The following is a 20,095-nucleotide window of genomic DNA, read 5'->3' as shown; positions in this document are numbered from 1 at the left end:
CAATTCACACTTTCTGTAATTAAGACCCGTGGTGTGCCTGAAGTTGAGATTTCAGAAGTGATCATAAGAGTTTTTAAAATTAAACTTGGGTAGATAGAGGGGTTTTAATCTAATTAGTAAACTGAAATGATAATGACAGGTACCATCACAGGTCTTGAACAAGGAATATAGCCTTTTCCTGCCCCACTTGCAAAAGAAAGATTCACAACACAACCCAGTCTCATCTCAGAATTAGCTGACCCAGCAGCGCATGAACCAAGAAGGGCGGAAAGGTTTTATTTTGAACCAACAAAAACTGAACAGATGCTATCAACAACTATCCCTTTTCTGCAGTCAGCTCAAACACCATCAGATGTAGAGCAAACATTACTGTTGAACAAACTACAACTCAAAAGCAACATCCTGACTCTCGGGACTGTTCTGCCTGGACCTATATGAAGGTGCCTCCCACACTTATCAGGAGCACTGATTCTGTAATGCTACCCAATGTAACACTAGTTCTGTGACAGAGGTTTTAAAAACAGGACTGAAAAGTTCTAAATGCTGTGAAAGGAAAAAAACACCATGTCAAAAAGACCATGGATAGAACAACCAAGTAGTGAGATCTCTTCAGGGGACAGGATGAACAGTTGAGTCTTAAATGCACAATTTTTACCTCCTTCTTCCCATGAGAACATTAAGAAACTTAGAGTAAACAGAAAAACTGCAAATCATTAGTGAAACATGTTCTTCAGTTTTCTCTTATACTAGACTTACAGATTCTCTTCTCTTCAGCAGGGAAAGGATACAAGCTAGTGTTTCTATCTGCTTTACTTAAAGATGAATTGGCTCAACCCCAACAAAAACACTCGGTCATTAAAAAGTGTGCCACGTGAAAAAATACCTAGAAGTATCAGACATCATTTTTGTGCATGTACATCACTACTACATTAAGTATGTAGGTGACCTGAACATGCAGGTGGAAGAGAGAGGCACCTTTAAAAGGCATTTCAGATACATACTGAGCTTCTGAGTGGTAGGCACTGAAGAGACACAGAACTAAATTTATCCCAGATAGAACTCAATGTTCCTTTTTCACTTGAAATCAGCAAGAACAGGCTCAGAATGTACTTAGATCTCCATGAAAGGTAAAATAAGCAGGAAGAACACCATTACATGTGTTTCAGAAGCCATTTCATCAACAAAAAAATAAGAATCAAATTTGAAACAAAGTATTTCTTCCTAAGAAGACAACAGTTTCCTCTCCATCCCAAACCCAGATTTAAAAGCTGCTCTTCCATCAGTATTCTCTTAAGCACCGTTCTATTACGCACAGATAGACAAGTTGTCTTAAATTCCTTCAGAGACACAACAAGGAACACAGTTTATGACTGAAATCCAGGTGCAGTACACCATTCTGAGGAATTCTTTAGAGGTAAGTCCTGTGTAACAAGTTCAATGACAGTGTTACGTCCACACGAGCTTTGGACTAGGCTTCCCATGAGGTCAATCTTTCAAAGTATCTTTATATCAGCTGTAAGATAGCAGTCTTGGAAGTATCAGTCCTCTAGTGCAAAAATCGTTATTTTAGAGTAAAATTCACAGCATGTGAAATAACATGTGTGGTAGATTCAGCTTTCAGTGCCCAATGCCCTTAAAAAAATGGTTAGAGAGGCTGGGAGCAGCCCCCGAATGGGAAGGTATATGCTCCACACAGTGGGTGAGCAAAAGAATATCCAACAGAATCACAGAATGGCCAGGGCTGGAAGGGACCTCAAGGATCATGAACCTCCAACCGCCTGCCACATGCAGGGCCACCAATCTTCCATTTAATACCAGACCAGGCTGCCCAGGGCCCCATCCAACCTGGCCTTGAACACCTCCAGGGACGGGGCATCCACAACCTCTCTGGGCAGCTGTTCCAGCACCTCACCACTTTCTCTGTAAAGAACTTCCCCCTGACATCCAACCTAAATCTCCCCTCCCTCAACTTAAAGCCATTTCCCCTCATCCTGCTGTTATCTACCCTTTCAAAGAGTTGATTCCCCTCCTGTTTGTAGGCTCCCTTTAGGTACTGAAAGGCTGCAATGGGGTCACCCCGCAGCCTTCTTTTCTCCAGGCTGAACAAGCCCAGCTCCCTCAGCCTGTCTTCGTAGGGGAGGTGATCATCTTCGTGGCCTCCCTCTGGACCCTCTCCAACAGCTCCCCATCTTTCTTGTACCGGGGGACAGTACAAGACCTGGACACAGTACTGCAGATGGGTCCCACAAGAGCAGAGTAGAGGGGGACAATCACCTCCCTGTCCCTGCTGACCACCTCTCTTCTGATGGAGCCTACACACTCTCACTCCAACAGGCCAGCTGTCTGCAATTCTACAAATAGCTATTATTTCCACAACGTCTGATCAGATTTGGGGCCATTTGTTTTGTCAAAAGGTAAAGCCACATGGCCCAAAACTGGGATTATTTCTGTCTACACGCTTTCAAGTACATGGATAAGCACAAGACTGTCACCCAGTTCTTTTGCTCGTTTTTTAGAAGGCCCTGCTGGGAATGACAAACTGACATACTCAGACTCACAACACATGTACGAGCTGCATAGATTAAAAAAAATGCACTACATTTCTAAAGAAAGGTAATTTTTCTAATCCAGTTTTATTATGTAAAAACCTATTGCATAGCCTACATCTGTTGGTCATGCATGTATTCTTTAACAAATGTACCCACGTTAAGATTCATTCTACCTCCACACAACCATTTTATTACTCTTTCACCTGAAGGCAGTGGGTACACATTAAAAAGGATCGAAAAATGGAGGAGGTTTAAATCCACTCACACTTCTCAAGTCTTTTGCAGACTGCCATGCATTACTAACATAAAGATTAAAAAAAAAAAAAGGTAGAAAGTACCTTCTTCCAAGATCTCAAGGTTCTGCCTGTTAAATGCGCTCTCGCTCTGATTTTCCTCCTGGTACTCATATTCAAAGCTTTCCTCTTCGTTTCTTGACATTGCTGAAGCTGTCCCAGATAGATGCAGTGCAGCGCCTCAGTCTGACAGGCGACAGGATGTCATTCCCCCCACAGAGGTACCCCTGGGGAGAGCAGTAGCAGGGCTCCACAGAGCAGAGTACCATCTTTCTTCACTCACATGCTCAGCCAGGGAGCTCCCGAGTGACTGCGTGTGCCCTCAGCACAGCAGCTTTGCCTGGTACAGACAGGGTGGAGGAGTGACGAGACCATCTGTCTAATAATTACCGTGAGACTGAGGTTGTTCCTCATACCAGCCCAGAGGGCGGGCAGTTTGTACTCAGGGGTGCTGTCAGTGTGCTTCAGACACAGCAATGAACACGTTGACAGCCCTTCCCCAATAGGCCTGGCACTGCCATCTCCTCAGCCCTGGCCCTTTCAGGCAGTGGTGGCCATCTACCCACACTACAGCCTCAGGCTATCAAGTATCTTTGTTTTCCACAGTCATCTTGACTGTATGTTATGGGAAATGAAACACCTCAAGCCCATGTACACCACCCCTAGTGCATCTCTAAGGGCGCGCATCTTCCTCTACTTGAACAATAAACAAAACTCCTTTTGCTAAACTTCACGACACACACAGGGAGTATTAACTTTCTTATTTAACTTCTTGCAGCTATGGATACTCAGTGTTTGCCAAGTTACCTCCCTCATTACCTGTGGCAGACCGGTGCCCTTTGCCTCCTACAGAAAACACCTCAACCTGAGTCATGAGCGAAGCAGCCAAGCTGGGGGACTGCAGGACGTCACTTTATCAGTAATATCATGTAGATTCCTTCCCGTATCTGAATTCTTAAAGCTTTACTATCTCCATTTCTCCCCTGTAACAGTGGACCATAACTCTTGAAAATAAATCTAATTTAAAACCACCACCGACAGCAATCACCAGCCAGTAAGAATCCCATTTGCCCCCAGCATCTCAGGCCTCAAATCAGTTCCAGGACTTGTGATCATCCTCAAATTTCACTGAGTGTGCAATAAACATAAAAACTGACGATACCTTTTGTCAGACCTCAGATCTTTCCACGATCAGGTCCTGCAACAAATCCAAGCCCCTCCCCTGCAACGCTGCCTTTGGTTGCCTTTCCTTACAGACAGTTCACTGCTCTGCTTCACTTGCTCCTTAGAAAAACTGGTACTGCTCAGAAATGGGAATTACACACACGTCCAACTGAGCTGAACATCCACCTGCCATTAGATTTCAGCCAAATGCCCCATTTTGCAGGCTTACAAGACTGGATGGTTTAAGAAACACATCATTCACAAAGGCTCAGATAAGAAATGACACATATCTACTGCAATTACCGGGGCTACTCAAAAAAATAGGGAAAAAAAGGGTGGAGAGACATAATCCATAATCAAGAAGTAATTCACCAATTTAATAGGTAGAGAATGGAAATTCTGGGAAATACTAAAGCAAACTGAAACACCTTTTTATGACACCTTTTTGAATGCAAGAAGCACCTTTCAAATCTTAGAGACAAAAACTTCCACCCTTGCCAACTCTACTGAAATTCTGTGACTTTAACGTTCCTGCCAAGTGTTCAACCACAGTTAGCCAGCTAACTCATGAGGAAAACAGGATAGCACGTGGCACACAAAAACATGCATATTGCTGCCCAATATAGACAGCAATATAATTAATATTCTCACGTGCTGACTTTTGAACTGCAGCTCGCAATGCAAACAACACGGACTCTGACATTCAGAAACCAGAAGAAAAACAAGTGTTGCAGTATCTACTCTCCTAATATCGTTAAACCACATACTATATGCTGATCTATATATATATATATAGTAGGTGAGGAAATAATGAATACTGCACTCTTAGGCTATCAACTCACTTTTAGTGGCACTTTGCATTAAGCCCCTTTGCCGGTGCAGGAATATTTGTGTGCCAAAGATTAAGAGGCAAGTCTCCAGCAGGTACCACACAGTAAGGAGTGACGGAAGCCAAACTGTACACAGTTCTGAAAATACACACTCTAATCAGGAAAAATTCAAAAGAGATTTTAATATTTTCTGTAAACACAGACTTAAGGACTTATATAGCATACCAGGACAAATATACACTTTTAAGGGCTGCTGTTGCAAAGTAAATTTAGTATAATAGCTGTAATCAACTCAGCACGTAGGCTACTCAGCAGAAGACATTCATCTCCTTTCAGGAAGCTTGCTAAATAAGCATGCCAAACACACATGCACACTTCTAATGCAATTCCTGCACTGAGGTAGAGTCCTTACCTTTGGTAACTTTGCAACAGAAAAGAAAAACAAACCCAGAGTTAGTTTAAGAAGGGTGGGGCAGGACACAATGCATGTAACTCTCTTATCCTGACTTATTCATGCAATTCTGGTGCACCCAAAATATTCTAACCTCCTTTATCAGTAAAAACATCTAGGCTTTTGCACACAATCACCACAATTAATCAGTAGTAACAATGCTGGATTTAGAACAAAATGCTTCTCCATAGGCAAACGAGTCCTAAAAACACTGGTTGAAATGGCAGCATCTAGGTTCTAAAGTACCCTGATGAAGAAAAACGGGTGTTTTGGGGTGGGTCTTCCAGGGAGTGAGCATAAATTGGCCACTGATACGTAATTTCCATTAGGACATACGATGAAACAAAGTTAAAATGTTCAAATGCATACAGATTTGTATGTTTGCTTACCAAATGTACACCTGTGTATTCTGCACACCTCCCTCCCAGTCTTAAAAAAACACACCTAATTAATTTGCTTCAGCCAAAAGGACAGCATCTTACGTCTCTGGAAAGACTTAACTGGGACGAAGCAGGAAAGAGCTTATCTATAAATATAGCAGTTGAGCAGACTCAAGAGGAAATTATACCTCTACACTGAAAAATAAGCCACTTAAAGGCAATATACAAGTAGCAGTAGCTTAGGTCTAAATAGACATAGAGGCAACAGAGGAATAAAGAAAAGGAAGTAACATGGCAAAAGAAGGAAATTGAAAAATTATTTCAATGATTGCATGCATATCAGCAAGGTTCAACTACATTTATTAAGGATGAAGAAGCAAAAACCTGAAGAAGAAAATGATCCACATACCTAGGGAACAAGGGCTGTTTCCAAGACTATGTGCTACAAGTGTTGTCTGAAAAGTGATTTGTCGCCCAGTGTGCAGCAATCAATAAGCACACACTCAGGAGAGACACTGCTTATTAATCTCAGGATTGCACAAGCCTGGGTGCTAGTGGTTTCCCACAAATCAAGCACACGTGTGAAACTCTCCACACAGTATTTATACATAAATGTTGCAAAGTTAATGTTTTTCCAGTCCTTTCTCCTCAGAATGATTGGTTATTTTTCATACAATTGTAAAGATTTACAGATCTGTGGTTTTCTTGCCAAGTCGGCAGTCTCCTGATCAATTAGTTTTCCCTTCAAGGCCTACGGGTACTGGAAAGACCCTGGCTAAGGAAACTAATTCTTCTTCTGATACCTAATACAGCGGGGATGGATGTCCCCAGTTAAGGATATTAACTATTCATTCTTCTGATACCTAACACAAATGTAGCTCAGTTTGTTTAGAATTATCCTTCAACACATCTGTAAGGTTCTCATGGATGTAGACAGAATGCTCACTGATGACATCCAGAGCAACACCAGAGCACGGAGATACAGGCACGGAGATAGAAGAGGCAAACATATGAGACAGTATGAGGATTCAGAAATGCTCAACCATCAGCTGAACTCCTGTTGTAAGAAAGAAAGAGTCAAGCCATATTTCAGGCTTAAAAGTTGACTGTGCCACCACAGAGCAGGCAGCCATTTGCAAGGTTACCTGTAACTGAGATGCACAGAGGAAGAACCACGGAGATCCAAGAACACTTAGAAACATGGCACAGAATAGGAAATATTCTCCTAATGCTGCTTTTAAGGAGTGATTAAAATAAAAAAAAAAAGACGTAGCCACAAAAGAAGACAACTAGGATGCTGTCTCACATCTGCAAAGGCACACTGCTACAAATAAAATGGGAATAAGTAACTGTGCTGGCAGGTCAAGGAGAATAAACATTAGCACTGTTAATTATTGCCCAGCTAAAAGAGAAAGTTCAGGAACTTGTTGATATAAGTTACAATGGAATAAAAAACAGAAGAGATGAGTATCCGCAGACGGAAGAAGAGATGAAAACACTTCTGTACAAGCAGGAGAAAAGCATGGGTGGGAGTTAAAAGATGGGGAGCAGAGCAAGAAGTGCCAGAATGACCATGAAAGGAGATGAAGTCACTTGAGCAAACATGTAAGAGGACAGAAGCTTTGGTGTGAGACAAATGGGAGACACAGAGGGACTGTGAGGGTAAAGAAAAAGGGATAAAGATGCTGCTTTCTCCACAAGCAACTGCTGAAGTTCATGGACAAGAAAAGAAAAAAGAAAGTTCCAATATCTCTCTCTCTCCCTCACACACACCGACTCACACATACACAAAGCCGCCTGGAATTACAGGCAATGAACTCTCAGGCACCAAAGTGGAGAATTTTAGTTAGGAATAAATAAGTAATGAGAGAAACCCTACGAAAAAATTACTTCTTCCATAGTCAACCTGGATTTCTCTTGCATTGCTCATTGAGAGGGTAGAGGAGGCTGGCCCCAGAGAGCAGCACGGGGAAGGCTATTCATAAAGACTCTTACAGGTATCTATCTGCTTTTTTTCTGTTTGGGAGTCTGTAGGAGTTTTTTGCATTATTTTTTTTTCCACCTCAATTGTGTTCTGCGTTCCTTAAGAATCTATTTCACCTCTTCAAAACACAACACACAGAAACTGAGATGAAGCTAGGCATTTATACTGTTCTCCTTCATGACACATGCCTGCAAATGCTTCACCTTTTCCTCTTCTATCATTAATACTGTCCATCTCAAAATCTGCTAAGAAAGTAATGAATGTCCTGCTCGAGTACACATTCAGCTATTTCCACTCTCTACTCTAGCAGGGCTGCTCTGAAAGTAATGCCTCCTATTTGATTATGTGTTATTGTTATGCCCTTTGTATCAGTTGCAGTTTCCATGGAAATACATAGGAGGCATTACTTACGGAGCAACACACGTATTTTATTAATTCCAAATAAGGTGGCAACTGTCACAGTATACAAAAATGTTATGTTGGAAAATGCATCTAAAAAGCATGGTGCAGTATTTCTTATTAATACAGGTGTCAAGTTACTATAATGTTAGTTAATACTGGTGATCCAATATTCAAATAAGGAAACACCTTCTTGCCTAATTCCATTTACTCTTGCCAAAAATAAACTCTGTAAAGGACATTACATAAAAGGTATTATTTCATTATTTCAACCCTGGAGAGTTTCAAAAGATTTCTGGATTGTCAATTTTGAGCATCTGTTCATTTGCCTCTGCAAGGTATTAAAAAAAAATTACTACCACCAAACGCAAGATGAAGACATCATTACTGTATCAATCCATACAGAAGTTCATTAAATCTGAGCTAAGAGTGAGAATTACTTCCTTTCCTATTGAGTTGAGCAATAGCACTAAAGCCTTATATGCTGGCATCATTATGGAATGACTATGGAAGAACAAGGAACCTGACACAGCTCAAGTAATTGTTAACATGAAATCACACCTTTTAGATGGAAATCCAAGTCCCATCAGCTTTTACAAAGCAAATGCACAATTTCATCAGAAAACAGTAACACTGTAGGATGGTTTCTTGTGAGGTCTTCTATTATTTTCAGCGTATCACAGACTCCTTCAATGATATATTTACCAGAACTGACAAAATGGGTAGGATTTGTAATACTATGTACATACAAATCTGAGCTCCAGAGAGTCCATGTGCAGAAGAGAAATAAGCTATGTTTCATTTTGTCTTAAAATAGATATTCAAAACAGGCTGGCTGAGCTGCAGCTGCCTATCACTCTACTGAATACAAATGGAATCACAGGCAGATGACTCTGGCAAAGACAAATACATGGCAAGAATATCAAACACCAAGACACAGGCATCTCATAAGACACACATGCTCTTCAAAAAAGCTGCTTTCTACTACGCTTTTAAAATGCCTTTTGTCACTCACCACCATCAGAATACTTCACTCCATCAATGGGAAATACTGATGCTATTTTAAATCCAAATTAAAATACCAACAGCAGAGGCCAAAGAGCTTCCACTGCACCTCTCAAATCCTCTACTACACTCTCAAACATTTAACTGGGATAAGGAGAAGACAGCTAAAAGCTATGAAATTCCATTAAACCTCAAGACTGACACTCACCTAAGAGGCTGAGATAAGACTGACAGCACCATCACTCCATCCACTTCAGATGGAATATTTCAATTAAAAAAAAACAAAAACAAAGCAGCATTATGCCTTACCTACAGGAGAGACTTCTTGCTGTCAGACATCCAACACTGCTGTCTCAGAGAGCTGCTCTCTCCCATTGGCACATGCACTGGCTGACTTTCTGTAGGAGATCTTGGCAGAAAACGTGCTGGGTGGGGGCCCAGCGCTCACATGAGAACTCGTCAGCCCAGGATCAGACCAAGCACCGTGGTGCTGGAGGCCCTGATCCCACAAGGGATTGCACTGCTTGCTCAATACCTGTTGTGTATTCCATCACTGTGGAACTGCCATGGTTTCTCCAGCACAGAGCACACCTTACGACCAAGTTGATGAGAAAAGGAGCTCTTAGCTCAGTTATTCAGACATGTCAAACTTTTGCATAGCGACACTTAGACCAGACAGAAAGAAGACCATAAAAAGAACGATGAGAAGAAGGCCTTCTGTCTTTAACCTGGAAAAAAGCTACTGTTTTTGGTGACAGTACAACTGTCATATTTCTTAAGCTTCCGAAAGCAGGCCAAACCAGTCTGTTACATCACAGAGATTAATCAGATGCTACAGTATTTACTAGGGTTAAACTGAGAGGATAAAAGTTACATAATAGATTCAGTCCTACTAAAAGTAGTCAGGCCTTTCAAATAAATATGCACCTTTGCTCTTTGACCCCCTGAATATCTGGACAGGAATAAAATCATTGAAAGAGTGAAATTCAAGTTTAACAACCTTCTGACACAGTACTCACCTCAGAAATCCAGTACATAGACTCAAATGGAACAATGTGCCACCCACAAGACCACAATAACTCAAATTTTCTCACACACCTTTACTATTTTTGTCCCCTCTTAGCACTTATTAAAGCACTATAAAATATCTCTTTGTACTACATACATACAACCCATAGCCCCCTGGAGCTACACTCCTTACTGTTCCTTGTTTCATTGTGAGTTTAAGCCAAGCTCCCCAACCAGAATAAAATCTAAATACAACTACTGCCCTCCCAAAGGCTGCATGCTGTTTTACAGGTTACCACCACGTGCCACTGATGAAAAATCTTGATTTTTCCACTCTCTGGACAGCAAAATTTTGGGCACTCATCTTCCTCACACACATTCTATCTGAAGTCTGATAAAAATATTAAGTGCTCTGATAAAAAATTAGTCACCCAGGCAAAAGCAGACAGATCACAAGGGGCTCAGAACATCACCTTCAAAAACAGTTTGTAGTTTTTTCAATTCCAGAAGTAAACCAATTTTAAGAAGTCACGTTACAAACATCTTTCACAGAGAAACAGCCAGAGAAAAAACACATATTGCCTATTAGCACAGTAACTATACAGATTTTCCATTATGGCACTGCAGAAAAATACAAAGCTTTAAACCACAAACCAATACAGCACCTTACATTATGCATATACAAATCCAGCTCAATTATGATACATACAGCAAGCATTTCAAATATTTCTCCCCTTGCCCAAGGAGCTCTCATACAGCGCCTATGTTCCTCTGCCACTCCCTTAGAAATACAGAAAGCCCTACAGCAGTCTCTTGCAGCATGCTCAGAAGAGATGCTGAGGTGCAACAGTGATGCAGGCATCTCTGCCACACAGATGTGCTGCCTTTTAAAGGTACTTCATTTTTAAAACATTTGATAACAATGCTCCGGTCTTACAAGCTTCAGATTTTGCATCAAGAAATGAGGAGAAAAAGAAAAAAAAAAAAAAGAAAAAAAAAAAGATTTACCATCTGTGCATTCTTCATAATACCAGTCCAGTTCATAGTAATCTGCTTCAATAAATTTCTGCATAGTCAGTATCCTTCAGCAACAGACGAGACTGCACTTCGCTGCTAAGGTCAAGTGAAACGCAGCCATGCCTTCCTGCCTGTGCAAAACGGCACATCACAAGGCAGCTCATGGGAAGCCAGAAATGAGCTGCACATCTTCAATGAGGCTGCAACTAAACTAAGGGGTGGGGGAGGACAGGGTGTAATTAAGGGGAGGGTGGCGGGTACTATAGAGATATCTAGAAGGATGCAGAAGGGAGATATCTCAAGCAGATGCGCTGGCGGCTGCTGTAATAAAGCAGCTCTGCACAGGAGCCTCGGCTGGGTGTTACCAAGCCTGCCCTATCAAGAGGCGGATACGCTGACGTGGGGCCACACACCACCGCCCGGATCTCTCTAACCCATCCCTCCCCAGGCTCCACATCCCCTTCAGCCTAACGAGTTGCCATGGAGATGAGCCGGCTCCAGAAGAGATGAGGAGACGCAGAGAATGCATTTTGCTGCTTCTGGCTTTGCGGAATAGAAGTGGCCATGCTGGAAATGAAAATCCTTCCACAGAAAGAGGATCCAATTCTCTGCTGGCTGCTCGCTGAACAGCATCCTGCCATCATAATTCACTGGGTACATGCTGTACATTAATAATGAAAAGCCAGTCCATTACTACTCTGTCCCTCATGTACTGATAAAAGCCTGCCTTCCCCATGGAAAATGAAACATTATTGCTTCGTTACGTTATTCTGGACTGATACAACAGAATTCCTCAAGCACACTGTTACTGCAAAAAGTGGCAAACAAAAAATGAAGAAATTAGAAAAATCAGTAGAGCAACATATTTCTTATCATAGAATTGCAAGATTGGAAACAACCTGCAAGATCATCGAGTCTTGCAATAAAGCTAATCTGCTTCTGCTTTTGCCTTCTCCATGAACTACTGACCCTTCCCCCCCTCCTCTATCTAAGGAATCTGAGCTGAAATCTGGATGAATTTTCACCACTCTTTCTAAAAATACATAAGGTCTTCAAGCAGGATAGTATGATGTTTGTTCAACAATTAGGAAATGAAAGAAAAGACTTTACTTATGCAGCACCTAATGCATTTAAGCTAATAAGAGAGAATCTGAGGAACACATTGCCCTAAATCATCAGCAAGCACAGCCATCCAAAGAGCTTGCCTGAATCTGTACAGGTACAAATGCCAAGGGATTTGATCCATTTTGCTTTACTCTTAAACCATTTCTTCTTTCTGAGCAACTATATTACTCTGTGAACATTAGTAGAACCACTGGGATAGACTGAGTTGCAATACATGTTCATAACACAAGGTAAGCCATGCTGGTGTCTGGCCTTGGAATTGCCTGTCCAAGCAAAGACTCCATTCATCCACAGGAACAACCATGAATAGATAAGGGAAACCTGGACTATTTATCCCTCAGCTGCACTGCCAAGCTCAACTTTTTCCAGCTTTGAAGATAGTCTGACACAGATGTAATTTCCACTCTTGTCAGTTCTCAAAGGACTTACCCTGTCTGTTCTTAAGCCTAGAAATATTTATAGCATCTTCAACATCCTCCTGCAAAGACCCACATATCTATTATTTATGATATATGTAACTTTCACCTTTTGGTTTCAAATTCACTCCCACTGAATTTTATGCTTCCAGCTCTGGACATCAGAGTCATACAACAGCTTGGTTTGGAAGGGACACCTTGAAGACCATCTGGTTCCCATCTGCCCAGGGCACCATCCAACCTGGCCTCCAGGGATGGGGCATCCACAGCTTCTTCTATGAGCAGCTGTGACAGGGCTTCACTGCTCTGAGTGAACTGAATGCTCATTTCTCTCTCCTTTCTAATCCAGTCACTGCAGGTTTCTATTAAATTTCCCTCACTCGTATATTCTAGATTGTTACTGCTTATTCACCTCGAGTGTCACAACTTAGCTTTACATTAGAAAGAAAAAAATTAAAATAAGGAACAGTCAAGCAATACAGAGACAAATACGTAAGCTGGTAATACGAAAATGACCATATTAGTAATTCAGTTTTACTCGTGTAAGTAATTATCACTACAGTAACTTCAAGCTTGGAGATTATCACATTCTTTTGTATACTGTTTGCTGAATCACAGAATCACAAGGTTGGAAGAGACCTGCAAGATCATCTAGTCCAACCACCCTCCCATTCCTATTAGTACCACAAGCTACTAAGACACAGACTAGGATATTTGTTCACATACGTTGTTAGCAGCTAGCAGCAATGAATTATGTTATTCACCCAAAGTTTCAGTCCAGGGCCAAACTCAAGGACAACTCTTAGTGCAAGTACATTGTTTCACTAGAAAACAATATGTTTCTCAGTCTGAAAATAAATAAATCTGTAGGAGATGAAGACAATAATGTCACCTCTTTGACAATGTGCTCAGGATTCTATCTAGTGCTGGTGAGGATTTAGTTCAGTTTTGGGCTCCTCGGTAGGAGGAGACATGGACAAATGAGAGAGAGCTCATCTAAGACAGTTAAGAGACTCCTCATTTTTCATTTGAGGAGAGGCTGAGGCAGCTGGACTGCTCAGCCTGGAGAAGAGGATGCTCAAGGGGATCTCAACAATATCTGTAAGTACCTGAACAGAGGATGTAAAGATGAATACAGGCTCTTTTCAGACATGGGCTTGGGCAATCTACTCTTGGCTGCTCTGCTGGAACGGGAGTTGGACCAGATGGCTTTGGAGATCTGTGTCAACCTCAGCCCAGTTATCATTCTGTAGTTCATGTGCCTCTGATTTTTTACTTCCTTGTCGTATTGTCTTAAACTAAGAATCTTTGAACCTTTCTCATGACTGAAAAAACTTAATTTTAACTTTCTAAATAGACTAGTGTGAATTTCAAAGCATCAAAGTTACTGAAGTGTTAGAGCTCCTCTGCAAATACAGCTCTACCTCGCACCTACGAGATTTTCCTGGGTGAAAATTCAAGGAATTTATTCCTATGGCCCTGTACTTCATCCTCCCTCCTACACTCCTCAATCAGGGGACCAGCCAGGCTCCAGACAATGAGATCTAACATCTGTATACTAGATACTGCTGATGAACAGCTGAGCTGGTGTGGTACCTGAGCAAAATCAGCCATGCAGCTCTAGGTAGGAAGCAGCCATTCTTGGGAGGCTACCTCCAAACAAAGGAGCTGAGCATTAGTCAAGTCATTTACTCGCATCTTGCCCCCAACCTGTTGCCTTCAGCTCCTGCCACTCCATACCAACCAGAAGCCAGGAAACAGTCATGCTCCAGTAGCTTCCAGCCTTACAATAGGAAAGGCATAAAAATCATTCTTATTTCCCAACAGATGCTACTCCTCAGATTATTTCTGCCCTCCTGAACTCAAGATGCACACTAAGAGATAACAAGGCTCTGAAAAATAAAACCTTCTTTCATTTTGACTGGGCCTATATTATTTTTGGCTTCATACTGCTAATTAGATTTTTTTTTTTTTTACATTTCACATACTTTAACAAAATAAGTGGACATCAATTTCAGGTTAGTGAATAGCAAAGGATTATATAAAAGCCACTAGCTGCATTTGGACATGCAAGTTCACACACATATCTGAAAAAATAATTAACATTTTGAACAGTGTGAGCAATTTTGCCAGATGTGATCAACCTGCCCTCACGTTGGACACACCATCTTGAAACAGAGGAATGTGAAGAGGCACTCCAGCTCTAACTCAGCCCCACAGTTTCAGTTCTGTATGTTCACAAGGTGAGAGCTGGATTTGCTGTTAAGTGCAGTTAAGGCTACGCTGTTAAAACACTGTCAGAACAAAATAAAGGTTTCTGTGGCAACATTAACTCAATTGCTCTGCACATAAGCAATTTGTTCCACTTGTATTATTTTTGTCTGAAAGGTAATTTGAGGTTGGTAATTCTATTTAATCAGCATTTAAGACATAAAGACTGGATGCTGGCTACCAGATCAAAATTGCTGCAAGGACTTTCTCCTTTCTATTTCCTGACAATTTAAACAAAGGAAATCTTTTTAAATATGATGGAATTTTTTTTCTCACTCCTCCTTCCTCCCTGTCTCAACACACACACTTCATTTAAAGAGGATAAAAGTAGTCCTAAGTGGGATGAGATTTTTGGTGTTGGTTTTTGTTGTTATTGTTTCTTCCTTTGGATTTGGTGGTGGGTTTTGCTTGTTTTCAGCTTTATTGGTATTATTCTGCAGAGCTAATTGAAAACACACTGGTATAATCCAGAAAGGCATTATCTTTCTGTGGAGAAAACCAATTGTGCTGTCAAATGATTTCAGAAATACTCAAGAGATGTGGAAAGATGCTGTGATCTTCCCAGCCTGAAGACAGACACCCCAGACAGAGTACTATAAATCCACGTATCCACATGCAAGTAGCCCTTCAACTACATGAGAAAATGTAGCTGTAGGAAGGTCAGGCTGGAAAGGCTGTTGGGTTGGAAATGAAAGTATAGCCAGGTCAGAACAGCAGCCACATAGCAGCAGAAACATCTTTCAACTTCTGCAGCCCAGTCTTACTTCATATAGATATGTGTATCAGTCTTTATGTAAGCAATATCTACCGGATTTTCAGGTGGACTGCTCCTATTAACATTAAACCTCCTTGTATTCAAACCTCTGTACTGTAACACTGTATTTGAATGAAGTATTACCATGATAATTGCCTAATACTTATCAGATAATTGAGCTATGAAAAGATTCCAGGTACTAAATTTGTGTTTACAAGCAATGACATTTTTCATATTCTAAATCCATATATGTTTATTCACATTCACTTGGTCTTCCCTTCCAGGTACCACATTTTATGCCATTTTTCATGTTTAGTTTAAACAAAACAAAGAAACTTCTTTGTTCTCCAGACAGCAAAATATCCAGACTAATAAAGAATTCTGGCAGCCAACATTGACAAGCTAAATAGACTGAGTGCTCAAGTTTGCAGTTGCAAAGGAGTATATTTAGGCAGAAAAGCCGGGCTGCCAAGTTCAAGAGCTCTCTTCTTCCTTCCCTTTTGCTGTAATGAATCTGTGCCACAGGCTCAATGCCGAATTGAACTGCCCAAATTAACCAGGTCACAAAACAATACAAATCCTTTTATTTCTTTAAAGAGAATATTTGACAAAGATAGCCTCAACCCAACTTGCAAACTTTGCTTCTCAAGAAACCTGTAGCAGCACACCAAGGAAGGTGGACAACTATGTTACTATGGAGCAAAGAAGCCATAAGTCATCTCTGCTGGCAAAGAAAGCAAATAATATCTTCATCTCAAACCTCATCAATCATGCCTCCCCATGCTTAGTCATTCTCAGCCTTCTTACTCAAAACTTTCCCAATTCTGGGAAAATCTTGTGAAATGAACATGAGAGCTGGATGCATCATGTTGGACTCACAGTGGCTAAAATAGTGTATTAGCTCCCATTTAATTACCTCTGGGATGCATTTCTTCCAGTGGTTCTAGCACAAAATCAGGTCCTGAAAGTCAAACACTACATCCTCTCATTACTTTCCAGAGCCACCAACACAAGGGATAAAGTTACCCATCCCACTAACATCAGCTGGACTCCTTTCTGACAGAGGAACTGCTGTACAGCCCACGTTATGCAATGTGTATTGCTACTAATCAGACTTTGCCACAACAGTTCATTTGCAAGTTGATGTTTTTCCACTTGCTTTCTTTTTTCTTTTTATTTCTTTTTTAAATTATTAAAGAGCATTAAAAAGGAAAACAGAGCATATTTAAAAGTACAACTGATTTTCAAGGACAGGCTGGCATTCTGTTATTTCTGAATTTACTGAAGTGAACTGTTATTTGGATAAAATAACATGCAGCAAGAGTAATTCCATGAATTCACATCTAGTAACAACAAACAACTCTGCATCTTAGGATAATGATCTCTTCCAGTTAAGTATTTTGCTTAAGCAAGAAGTCACAGCAGCCTGCTTCACCTGAAAAGAGTGGAACCAGAATACTGAAGGCCTTGTATCAGCAGCTTTCAGAACCAGCATTTAAAATAAATGAGTGCTTCAGATTTGATCACTTTAGTGTGTTGTAAATGTAATTATTGTCCAAGGCTTCAAAATGGTACAAGTACTTTCTACACATGGACAGAGCTTATGGACTCCAAACACCATAAGGGCCCTACGACCTCACCTGGACAAAATCTCTGCTTCATAGGAGTCTTTTGAGTATTCTCCCACTGAAGCAAGACAATTTAATGTGAGATAGGAGCAGACAGATTAAATTACTTAAGGACAAAAGCTGATTTTCCACATAATAGGATTATTTCTCCCCTCCCCATGAAAAGGACCAAGGTAAACTTTTTTACTCTCTGTGGTATGTTTGGTGATTCCTGAATGATTCCTGAAGAGTAACACACCAAACTGCAATGAGGAAAGAGAATCCAGATGCTAAACATTTGAGTGTTCAGCAAGCAGCCAATAAATGCACAAAAGTTGCTTTTGAAAATACCAACCAAGCCAAAACCCTCAAGACTGATAATGAATAATCTTCAGTAAGATCTCTTTGTGCAGACTGGAAATACTGAAGTGTATTCTCTCAATCCTACTGAATACAAACCTAGAACACTGGCACTATGTCATCTAACAAAATGAGACTGATTTCTATAGTCAAGAAAGAATTAATAGAGAGGTGCAAGATTGCCACCACCACCATATGCATAAACACATTCAACACCCCTCAAAATCTCATTGCTTTTTTTATTTTAATGGGTCAGATCTTGACTCAGCTTTAACAATGTCATTAGAAAACTAGGTCAAACAAGTTCAGGGGACTGGAGAATGAAAATGTCTTATTAAAGCACATATCACTGGCATAAAGCATTCAAGCAACCATTGTGTAAGTGTAGCAGAAGTGCCGATGCTTTACAGACCTCTACGTGACAAGTCCTGCTAGTCTGGAAACGAGTCAAAGTAGTTTAATTCCAAGTTTCTCATTATAAACAAGCTGCACAAGATATTTTTCTTCCATGTTACTGAAAACCTGCCTATCCTATACTGACCTCCTTAATCTGTGTTTCCACTGGAGCTCTTCCTCCTCCCTTCAGCTTTGAGCTTCTAATACCTTCTGATTTTTAAGGAGAAATTACAGAAGAGTAGAATACATGGCGTTCTTCAAATATCAAGAAAGAGCAGGTGGTAATCTAGGAGCCCTTCAAAGTTCAGTACAGCATGCCATTATGCTCTATTAAAAGATGGATAAACAAGCCTAAAGAAATGACCAGTGGAGATCAAGTACCAAATGGAGACATCCATTAAGACAGTGGCCCTGTTAAAAGCACTGGCATTCTTTTCAGTTCACAATCTGGAAAAGACAATTTCTCCCATCACTCAAAATGATAGACTATTTTCCTAAATACAAGTGTTTCTTTGTGATATGTTTCCTATTTTAAATGGAAACAGCACAAATGTAATGCTATCTTCTCTCCCTCTATCCCCGAAACAGTCCAGTGACAGCAGGACTGGTACGGGTGAGCATTAATTGCTACTAATTTGCTTCTTAACTGAATGAAAATGTATCTGTATACATTGAAAGCCTGATAGAACATTACAAACACCCACCAACTCTTCAGAAAAACTCCATTACTTCACTTCAATGCTTCTACTTCAAAGGACAGCAAGGCAGCTGCTGATTACACTATGAGCTGAATCACTCTTGGAAGTAGCATTTCTCATACATCCTTTCCTGGGACCAAATGCAAACACAGATGAACTTGAACTGGAGAATACTGTCACTACAAGTGATTTAAGTTCCTTCACTGATAATGGTCCTTGGAGACATTTGAATCTATCAAAACAACCACACAATCTCTCTTATTAAATATATTATTCAGAAATGAAAAAATTGGGGTCAAATGAGTATGTAGTATCATAAGTTTCCTAGTACCAAGACTGTTTGATAGGAAAGGGGAATACTGGCTAGATAATGAGAATGAATTAGAGAACATACTTCAGATATGTCAAAAATCTGTGTGCATATACCTAATAAAAGCAGTACTATAATTCATATACAAATGAGATTTTAAACAGCTTTTTTTTTTTTTTTTTTTTTGGAAGTGCAGTTCTCAGAGATAGACAGTCAGTCCATGGAGAACTTAAGGGCACTTTATAAGGCTTAACCTAAAAAGCATTTAAGGAACTACTTTCATTTGGAGTAGAGATTTAAAATTCTGTCATTACATATCAAAGTTCTTTCAGAAGGATAACTACAAATTCAATTGTACATCAATTGCATGCATATCATGTATATATTTACTCACACCTGTGTCTACTGTAATATATACACACTCACATTATATATATATAATATATATATTCATCCCATCCCACTTTCCTATTTCTATGGGTCTCAAAGCACTTTTAAGTAATCCAGTATTGAGATTTAAAGGTTCAGACATCCATCTTGTTCAAAACTCACAAACTGAGGCAAGACAGAGTAGAGACATGGATCAGAACCACGACAGAGCTTAAAGAGTCACTGAGTAATGGTAACTGACCACAGATGTGGTCAAAGCCTGCAGCTGGAATAAGGCAAAAAAACCCTGCTCTCATTTAGTGCCAAAACAAACAAAATAAGTAAATGACACCACGCCATGGTCAAACAAGAAACACTCTGCCATCATTTACAGCTAGTAGAAAACCAGAAGTGTTCCCTCTGCCTAATTCCAGTAGTTCACTGTAGGTATCTGAACATTATTAAAACGACTGATACTGCAAGAGTATCACAGTGGAATTACTGTTCAGATTATTTCCAGACTAAGTAATAACACACTAATTAAGTGGTGTGGTGAGAGTTCGGATAACAAAATGTTGCTCCTCCCGATAAACGCCCTACATAAAGAACAGGAAGCCTTACAAAATACATATTTGCATATGTTAACTATGCACAATATTTACATATATTAAAACATGCTCAAACATTCCTGGCTCTGTCCGATATTTCT

The 20,095-nt window shown here is 40.4% G+C and overlaps 1 protein-coding gene across 9 annotated transcripts in view; it reads right to left on the bottom strand.

Moving 5' to 3' along the window:
• The window catches only part of TRAK1 (trafficking kinesin protein 1), a 124,616-nt gene that overhangs the window by 41,159 nt on the left and 63,362 nt on the right, over nucleotides 1-20,095 (bottom strand). The window contains exon 1 of one of the 9 annotated variants that reach the window (XM_052694286.1): nucleotides 11,072-11,251. The exons of 4 other annotated variants lie outside the window; for them this stretch is intronic. In XM_052694286.1, coding sequence (XP_052550246.1) covers nucleotides 11,072-11,135 — 64 coding nt within the window. In that variant the 5' untranslated portion in view covers nucleotides 11,136-11,251. Of the gene's footprint in view, nucleotides 1-2,887; nucleotides 3,168-6,812; nucleotides 6,963-11,071; nucleotides 11,252-20,095 lie in introns of those variants that run through there. 4 more of the 9 variants (XM_052694290.1, XM_052694287.1, XM_052694285.1 and 1 more) reach the window with 4 other exon arrangements.

Source organism: Tympanuchus pallidicinctus, unplaced genomic scaffold, assembly GCF_026119805.1.
Source record: "Tympanuchus pallidicinctus isolate F22 unplaced genomic scaffold, pur_lepc_1.0 scaffold3, whole genome shotgun sequence".
NCBI classification, from domain to species: domain Eukaryota; kingdom Metazoa; phylum Chordata; class Aves; order Galliformes; family Phasianidae; genus Tympanuchus; species Tympanuchus pallidicinctus.
This window is presented reverse-complemented; position numbering and strand designations above follow the sequence as displayed.